General features: G+C 40.4%; 1 protein-coding gene across 2 annotated transcripts; it reads left to right on the plus strand.

The window, feature by feature from the left end:
• Positions 1–76: 76 nt before the first annotated feature.
• Positions 77–9,244, plus strand: LOC308089921 (lysosomal proton-coupled steroid conjugate and bile acid symporter SLC46A3). Of its 2 annotated transcripts, XR_013933577.1 has the most exons (7): positions 77–207; positions 662–883; positions 4,840–5,728; positions 5,999–6,082; positions 6,253–6,409; positions 8,324–8,861; positions 8,926–9,244. XR_013933577.1 is itself a non-coding variant. In XM_080434888.1 (6 exons), the coding sequence occupies exons 2-6, from the start codon at positions 689–691 to the stop codon at positions 8,439–8,441; spliced, it is 1,443 nt and encodes a 480-aa protein (XP_080291014.1). In that variant the 5' UTR covers positions 77–207; positions 662–688; the 3' UTR covers positions 8,442–9,244. The 2 variants fall into 2 exon arrangements, 1 of the variants encoding a protein (XP_080291014.1); XM_080434888.1 differs by having other exon boundaries at positions 8,324–9,244.
• Positions 9,245–10,024: the final 780 nt, after the last annotated feature.

The following is a 10,024-nucleotide window of genomic DNA, read 5'->3' on the forward strand; positions in this document are numbered from 1 at the left end:
AAGTTTCAGGGCTACACGATTGGAAGACCGCTGTCCTATCGGAGAACAGGGGCGGGACTCCTGCGAAGCATAATTTCATAAGGCTACAGTTAACAGATCAAAACAGATACGACCTCATTGTTAACGACACAGACAAACATGTATTTGTTGACCGACATCACATGTCAGTGAGACCAAAACATAATGAGGCAAACTGCAATTTAAAAGGTAAGTATTATTTCCAGGGCGTGCATTTTTGTCAAGTTGGACGATCAAAGGCAACCTTTCATGATGCCCTGTTTACAGATCGTCACTGTCTGTCACTGGCTAGGCTGGACCTGTGTCTGTGTTGGTCACAAGGTCGCTCGCAAGAAAAAGTTTAATTTGGAGAATTATATAACAAATACAATGGATTATGCTGGGTCGTGTAACAAGCTATATTATTCCAGGTTGTTATATAGTAGTAGTAGTAGTAGTAGTAGTGTGTGATCCTTTGTCAAACTGTCAATTCTCGGTTGTTCATTTTAATCCACAGTCTGAATCCTATTACTGGCAGAATAATTACATTTGGGTGGACTCGTGCGGATGATCAACTTCTTTACAGTTGTCCTACCTTCACCCGATTATCACCTGACAAGCCTGGTTCACCTCTAACACTTTTTTTCTTTCCTCGTTATTTTAGGGACTTTTTCTCTACACAGCCATCAAAATGAAGCGCCTTTTCCTTATAGAGCCTGTAATTGGCATCTATGCTTTTGCCAGTTTTTTGGTGTATCCTCTGGTCCAGCAGTATGTGTACAGGAGACTTTGGAAGGATATCACCAACACCACCTATCCTGTCTCTGACAACTCCTCCAGATGTGCATTAACGAACATCAGCAGCAACCATACAAACCAAAATGAGGTCAGTTACTTAATGAGTGCAGTGGTGGAAGAAGTACTCAGATATTTTACTAAGTAAAAGTAGCAATACCCACAATATGTTATTGTGGTAATACTCTGTTATTACACGTAAAAGGCCTGTGTTCAAAATGTTACTTGAGTAAAAGTACAAAAGTATTGGCATCAAAATATACTTAAAGTACCAAAAGTAAAAACACTAAGATGTTTGAAAATACAGATCCACAAGCTCACAAGAGCTTGTAGATCGGCTATTTTCAAATAGCCTATGTATAAAATAGGGCTAAAGTGGTAATGTATGTTTTATAACATAACAATATATCTGCAAAGTAAAGTAACTAAAGTTTTCAAATAATTGTAGTGGAGTAAAAGTACAATATTTGCCTCTGAGATGTAGTGGAACAGAAGTAAAGGTATTGAAAATTGGAAATACTGCAGTATAAAGTAAAAAATACCTCAAAATTGTACTCAAGTACAGTACTTGAGTAAATGTAATCTACTTTACACCATTGCAAATGAGAGCAGGAACTCAATAAGCACAAAGGATATTGGCATGTTTAATATTTCAATTAAATTCAATGGAGCTTTATTGGCATGAGAAAACATACACTGCCAAAGCAAGTGTCAAAACATAATAAAAAACCATTTAAGAAACGAATGAGGAAGTATGTACAGTTTGAGGGGGTACAGCATTGTGTTAATAGAGCTATGTCACATTGCAATGTTATACATGTTATAATATATACAGGGTATAAAGCTTTTTTAAACAAATAGCAGCAATTGTTTGTAGTCACGTTTGGACAATTAGCAGCATTTTTCCCAAAACAATTTAAATAGTATACAAAAAAGACTCAGATTTAAAATGTGTTTAAAGGTAGTAGCTCTGTCTATATGTGCAGTAGGTCTATGTCAGAGGTACACTCTGTACAGATAGTGCAGGAAACTCCACTCCATTCCATTGGCTAACCTTTTATCGCAACGGTTCACAAGTCTTGCTGCTGTGTTCGCACATTGCTGTATTTCTCCCAGTAGGTATGGGAGTTTGTTGTCATTGGTCATGTTTTCAAACTCACTATGGGTGTATGTAATCTGCGGGAAGTATGTGTCTCTGATGTCTTGGTATAGTGGGCAGCAGGAAAGTGTAGCTCTGTTTCCACCACATTTTCAATACTCTGATAAGTTACAGAACTAATGCATGCTTATTTTTAGACAACCACGTGGCCAGGCCAGCCACTATCTTTGGTTAATTGATTACCTGGTTTCACAAACACAGAAGCAAGCAAAAAGCAGGGTAAACTTAATTTGATTTAGATCACACATAATTTAAACACACAAGTGGAATACATACAAAGAAAGCCATGCTTAAGGCGCAGATCAAGTCATTTTTTTATGGAGGAACTCCTGTTGAATTGCTACACAGTTAACTTCAAGTTTGATAATGGGGGTTTAGTTATTTATATACAGTTATTAATGTCTGTTTTGACTGATCTGTTTTGACTGTGACAAATGTCCACACAAGTGGACAGTTACATTCTTGAAGTGTCCAGGACACAAAACAATGTAAATAAATCAAAAAATTCTTTAAAAATTTTCATTATCTCTAATGCCTTCACTATATAATACACTTTTCTATTTAGCATCTAAAAGTCTATCACTCTATGTGTGTGGGGGGGGGGGGATAATATTTGTCATTGTAATAATTAGTGTGGTTGCCCTAACAGGGCAACCAGACTATAGTAATCCTTACACTTTATTATTCTTCTAGATAAACTTTATTTTGCCGGGGATCTCCTCCCACAGTTAATTTTTCCCAATTTAGTGCCATATGTCAAAATGACCGGTCTCACCGGGAATCCTGTGCTTGTATTTTGCTAATACATAACTCTTGAACTGTTGGTCGTAAAATAAAAAAAATGTTTCCCTAGATTCCTTGGGTCATGACGCAACTCCCCATATAGAACACGCCCATTTGCGTCAGGATAGATTTTCCGCCATTTTGAATTTTCTTCAAAAAACACTTTTAGCTCCTCCTCCCACATATTTTCTCCAAATTTCACAAAAATCGGTACACATGATCGGTACACATGATCTCTGGACCCATGCGATAATCTGGACATAATTTTGATAGTCCATACCGTTCGTCCGTAAATGGCTTCCAAAGTTAGCGGAAGGGGCCCGTTTTACAAAAAAGGCCACAAATCACGAACGAAACGTCCAGTCAATCCCAAATTTGAATCACATGTCAAGGGTGGTTTACTCAACAAATCCCCAAAAGCATTTCCACTTTGATCCATAGGGGGCGCCACAAATGCTCAAAATGTAACCGTTTGATGCAAAAACCTTATGTTGGGGGGATCAATCCTCTCAAAATGAAACGCAAGTGATCGCAGGAGTTACGTGACAATGTAATTGGCGCAGCCTCCGACGGTATTCCTCCCAGCGTATTCCTCGAGTCCCGGCGGCAGCGACCCGCGACTCGCGTCGGCGCAACCACACTCTGCAATTGCCCTGAATTGCGACGCGTCTAGTTGCCTGTGTTTTGCACAGTGTATGTTCATATGGAGCATTTCCTACAATAACATGCAGTTTTGACTTTCTGAAATCATTCTCTTTGATATGTAGTTTTTAAACTAAAATTAAACTAAGAAGTTTATGTAATATCAATTTAACTTGATAGCAATAAACAAGGTAACAAGGCAGGCTGAAAAGAGAGATTTGTACAGTGCAGTATAGTTAAATAACTGCATTATCATTCACAGTAATACTGTGTGTTACTTATTTAAATCCATAACAATACTCATTTGATTCAAGGGTTTATAGTAAAATCTAACTCTTAAAGATTTTAGCTGTAATTGGCAACTTTCTTTCATCTAACAGGATTTGGAATAAGAGAAACACAAGAGATAAATACAAAAATAAGATAAGATGCTGTGTTGCCATAATCAATGTGAAAAGATGTCTTGGATTTATGCTGGATGTTTACGTTCTGGTATCAGGTGTTTCACTGTCATCATGATTCATGTTGGCTTATTTGATTTTTTTCTTCATATTGGCTTATTGGTCTTATTGTGACGCACGTATGACAGGGCAAACCAGGTGAATGTTTGTAAAGCGCATTGAATGAGGGAACTGAGAAGTGAGTCGTTGATCTGGAAAAGCTTGCTTATCCTTATTATAGCCGCCAGCTGTAGTTTCCTTCTGTTGGTGAACAAAACAAACATTACTTTATTACTTCCTTGTCTTGGCTAGCATATTGTGTTTCACTAAACATATTTCAAAAGCTTTACTGCTGCTTACTGAGATTAATTACTGAAATGAAAGAATGGGTATAATTGTTTCTTTTCTCCCCCCCCCCCCCACATTTTCAAAAATAGCAGATCTACAAGGTCGCGACACGTTGTAAGCTTGTAGATCAGCTATTTTATCTATGAATACAAGTTTGCCTCGAGATTTTGACTTGCCCATTGGCAAGTCAAAATTTATAAAACCAACGCTGTAGTCCAGTGGTTCTCAACCTTTTCAGGCCGCGACCCCCCAAAATAATCATATTTGAACTGGGGACCCCCCACCCCGATAAGTAATTGTAGGAGTTGAGGCATTACATTTCGTTTGACTCGGTTCCACAGATAAATATTGTTGCGAGGCATTGTGAGTAGATCGGCTATCTTTAAAAAAAGCCTCTTTCTTATATTATTTGGCCAATGTTTGACCAGTTTTTATAATATAGTTTGTTGATTACTTTTGATGCAGTAATGGTCTTTTTTCTTTTTTTTTTTTTTTTAGGTATTAAAAAGGTCTTAAAAGTCCTTAAATTGTCACTTCACTGTCACTTCACCGACCCACAGGTTGAGAACCACTGCTCTAGTCTAGAATACATGAAGACAGCAAAAGACAACTTAAACCTTTGTCCCTGTGTTGCCACGGATAACGGCATTATTCTCTGTCTTCTGTGTTCCCCAGGAGGTGCAGAGGCAGGCGTCTCTTTTCTCCCTCTACTCTGAGCTCTTTAGCATTATACCCTCCCTGACCGTCACCCTCCTGCTGGTGGCATACAGTGACCAGCGAGGACGCAAGATCACCATCGTCCTGCCCCTGATCGGCTCGCTGATCTACACCCTGTGTTTCCTGGCCCTGTCCTACTTTGAGCTCAACGTCTACCTGCTGATTGGCGCCTCCCTGCTCAGCTCGCTGTTTGGCGGCCTGGGGACATTCCTCGGTGGATGCTTCGCCTACGTCGCCGATCTGTGCGAGGACGGGCGGAGTAGGACACTGCGAATGGCCGGGGTGGACATGGTGATCGGTTTGGTGTCTGGGGTGGCCTCGCTGTCCTCAGGCTATTTCCTGAGGGCTGCAGGCTTCAACTGGCCTTTCTTCACCGGCGCCATCTTACAGTGTGTCTGCCTCCTGTATGCAGTGTTCATCCTGGAGGAGACCGTCAAAAAGCCCCCGGAAGACGATGCCGCCATCGCCGTCAACGGGTGCCCTCGCCGCTCTGGCCTGAAGCAGATGCTTTACGGGATCTACCATCTGTACGCAGGGGCCACGGGCAGGCGAAGCATCCTTATAGTCCTCATCCTCCTCATCTTCGCCACCTTCTCTTTCGCCTATGTGGGTGGTCTCTCCATGATCACGTTGTACGAGCTCAAGGCGCCACTGTGCTGGAGCGAGATTCTGATCGGCTACGGCTCGGCCCTGTCGACCTCTGTGTTCCTGGTGAGCTTTCTGGGCGTGTCAGCGTTCATGTACTGCGGCGTGCCCCAGCTGCTTATTGTCTTCATGGGGATCCTCTCCGTCATGTCAGGGATGATCCTTTTGGCTTTTGCCAACACTACCACAATGATGTTCCTAGGTGAGATTAAAATGCAATTTTCTAAATTAGGATTACAAGTTTACAACATTCTCTTAAGTGGTTATACATGTAACAAAACCTGAATAACCAATCAAAGACATTGTTATACTTTCATAAACATTGTTTTGATTATAGTAGAAATGGATATTATACAATTTAGCTCCTTTATATGTATTTGTATTTATATTTAAATTAAAATAATTCCAAGTTGATAACTTATTCAAAGTGTGCTCTAAAATAACATCCACTCTTGTCTGTTCTTGACCACAGTGAGAGTACCAATGCTCTTGGCTATCATGCCATTCCCTGTCCTACGTGGCATGATGTCAAAGCTCGTCTCAAAGACAGAGCAAGGTAAGCAATCTACATATAATGGAGAAAAACATCAAAGTCCTGCTTGTTGGCTTCAAACTGTAGTTTGAAGTACTGTAATCCTCTCTGGTCTATGTTCTGTGATACCTGTACAGTATGTCACTGTACTCATTTATCGTGTGTTCTTCTCCCCTTCCTGTGTTGTTGTACAGGAGCTCTGTTTGCCTGTGTTGCCTTCGTGGATAGCCTCAGCAGCAATATAGCATATACTGTTTTCACTACCATCTATGCGAACACTGTGTCGTGGTTCCCTGGTTTCAGCTTTCTACTGGCTGCAGGACTCTGTTCCGTTCCCATTGCACTGGTGGGGTAAGTTCAACATGTTAACACATGCTAATGGTCCAAAAATAATTGGCATAAATGTATCGTGAATTTGCAGTGTCATGTTAACTTCATAACTTTTTACCAAAGTGTTCTCTGTTGTTTGTCAATATTGGACTGACTCCAGTCTAACCTTTTGATAGGACTTTCCCGTGAGGTTCATATTATGATTCGCTTTGGTTGTAGTGTAAATCTGTTCATGAGCATAGTTGCCACAGAGACCACACTTTTTCTGCTGAGTCATTGCCCACCAGCTGAAACAAATAAGTAATGATCCCTTCCTGTGTGCTCAACCATTTCCCTCATTATTTGCCTTTTTGTCATATAACACTAAGGTCTAAGAAGATATCACTGAATGAAGAACATCCCTACATCTGGCATAGGCTACTGTATCTTTTGTTATGTTAGTCAAAGTGCTGAGTCAGGGGCTGCATATTGTGACACTTGAAACTGGCTGAGTGACCTAAACAAAACACAGTCACGTGCAATGCACTCCCAGCTTCATGGTGGGTAGTTTTTGGCATAACAGGACCCCCTTGCTTTGCTGATTCTCTGTTTGACAGACAATTCACGCTCTGTCACTGTGGGCCAATGTAAGTATTAGTCTTCAGTCCTTCGAAGCAATACAGTCAATTTGCAAGTGTGCTTTGCAGACTATACTGTAGAATTAAGCAATATCACAGACAGTGCTGTTACACTTTAGATCAGCACAGCTGTGATTGATTTGGTCGTAGGCATAAGGCCACAGGTGTGTGTGGAGCATTATAGTGTGCGGATCATCACATGATACTACAGTAAGTTACCGTGAAACTTTCCAGTGCTGTTATGCTGTGTATCAGCACTCATGGAATGCCTTTTGTCCGATCAAATTCCTTGGATCTGAAATGATAAAATTCCTTTTATAAGAGGGTTAGTTGAGGAACATGCATATTTTTGTGTTTCAGGGTGGCACTATTTTTACAACCATTATTATATTACATTACACATTGTAGTAGTACACCTTTTCCCAGCCAAAGTGGGACAAGAAAATTAGATTGAGTGGCTCAGCAAGTTAGGGCACACATACAGTAAGACACATGACATACTGTAACACAGCGTGATGTTTTCAAATCCGGCCTTGTGACATCTGATGCAGATCTCTACCTGGGACCGGATCAGTATCAGTATTGTATCATGGGTGTGTACAAATAAACATTATGCCGAGCAAAAATCGACACAAAGATCGGGATTGTATGAAGAGGCAACTGGACGTGAGCACCTTTAAGCATGCCCTGTAGTTGGTGGACACAGGCTTCCAGGGACAATGAATGCTGGTAGCAGAGCCGCGAGGATAGAGCATACAGGAACAATTACAAATGTTACATAGTCTGTGTGTTCTGAGTCCAATAACATTTCAGAGCAACATTAACGTTTACACGTTTTAAATTGCTGTATTCTGTTCAAGATCAAATAAGAATTAACCATTTTATTGTCCATTATATTTACATAAAATGAATGAACCGATACCTTTCCCAGATACAGTAAACATCACGGTCTCCCTGGACATTGATACCAGTCCATGTGCTGGTCCAAATGCTTCCGTCATACAGTCTGTGCAACGGAAGCACTGAAAACGATCTGGGGGTAAAGCGGATGTCCGTCGTCGTCGTCATCGTCTCCCCCCCCCCCCACCTCAGTTTAGTGTTTGCAGTAAATTTGTCCTAATTAAAGCGTTCAGAGCAATGTCAGTATGGTAAATACAGTATATTTATTCTGTAGCGCTGTAAACTCTGCCTCAATGGTTTCCTTTCTCCCTCTACTGCACTGTGAAAGAGGACAACATGGCCTCGCTTCCTCTTTTGGATATATTCGGAAATATATATATTTGTTATTTTTTCAATTTTTTCATGTCTTTGCTTTCAGGGTTGTGTGTGTACTGGGAACAGACCATTCCAAAGAGGAGAAGGAGGATTCAGAGACACTCATCTCAGGAGAGGAGGTCCAGGCTGAAGACCAGAATGACAACGCTCCAGTGTGCTGAGGAACAAAAAGGGGGAACTGGAATATCTCCAGCACTTGTTTTTCTGACTTCTTCTTTCTTTCCTTTTTTTTTAACAGCTCTTTGTTTTTTACATTCAATTGATTCCAAGCACTTTTATGAACTCAAAGCTCAACAGGACTCAATCCTGTTTTCTATAAATCCTAACAGACTGTACAGAATAATTCCATCAGCACTGACTGACTCATGTCGCAAGTTACATACCGGTCCGGTACCCAGGGTCCACGTTTTAGCAGTTACAAATCGAAATCAGAAGCCACGGTGCAGTCAAAAGTCTTTGGTTATTGATTTGACCTCAGAATTATTTACTTTAAAAAGAAATGTGTGTGTGCGTGTGTGTGTGTGTGTGTGTGTGTGTGTGTGTGTGTGTGTGTGTGTGTGTGTGTGTGTGTGTGTGTGTGTGTGTGTGTGTGTGTGTGTGTGTGTGTGTGTGTGTGTGTGTGTGTGTGTGTGTGTGTGTTTTTAGTTTTGTTTGTTTTTTACAATGTGCCATGCCCTCAAAATGTTTGTTTAAACATTCTGTGAATCCATTCAGATAAGTTGGACTTTGTCACGATAGATGTTTTTCTACTGTGTTTGAGGTACCAACAGTACATGTACATCTCTGAACAGACCTCTAAAGCGACAGATCTCTAAAATATACATTACTACAGTCAAACCTGATTTGTGCACACTCAACTTCAGAGGTTGTTTTTGTAACGTTTAAGCGTATTCCTTTAACTTGATATACAAAACAGAAGATTTAGATGTGTTTCATCCATTAATAATAATCTACTTACCACTGATCTGGTGTCAAGTTGTATGTGATCCTTCTCATAGCATATTGGTACATGTTTAAACAGGAAAGGGGAATTAATAAGAGTGGTTAGAGGCTTTTAAAAGACACATTTGTGCAACTTTTGAAATAACTTCAAAAAGGCAGACAACCTGAGTGCTCACTTAAGTGTCCAAACATGGTCTAGACCATATAACCCAAACAAAAGGGGGAACCTAAAACTTGAAGAAAATAACTATTGGCATTAAGTTCTAAATAAGTTCCCCTGTCAGGCACAGGTGTTCCACATCTCTTAATCAGGTTGTCTCTAAAGGGAGCCCCATATCCTGCCAGGAAGACCCACTTCATTTTAGGGAGCTAGGGAATGGGGTCAGGCGGACATAGACAGTAACAGATACACCTGTAACATGTTGTCCAAAGATTCACAGACACACACCTCTTGCAGTTTCCACTGTAGTAGTAGTAGTAGTAGTAGTAGTAGTAGTAGTAGTACTACATAAGTAAATAATAGTAAAGCCATCATGGCAGAATTTGACATTCCACAGACAAATGTATGGCAAATAACTGGGTTGACTGCAGAGTTGACCCTGTGACCTCACTTTTTTCTCTACAAAGCCTTAAAAGAAACACAAAAGACTTGCTTACCTGTCTTCTTTAAATTATATATTTGACTGCATATGGTTAATGTTTGATCAAAGTAAACAACTAAAACTTTGGAAGTCAGTCATATAGCCAGTTGGAATGAAATATGAAACATGTGACTCATAGTACATCTTGATCACATGATTCT

The sequence above is a fragment of the Gymnoscopelus braueri genome (genome assembly GCF_963280865.1).
Source record: "Gymnoscopelus braueri genome assembly, chromosome: 8".
Lineage (NCBI taxonomy): Eukaryota > Metazoa > Chordata > Actinopteri > Myctophiformes > Myctophidae > Gymnoscopelus > Gymnoscopelus braueri.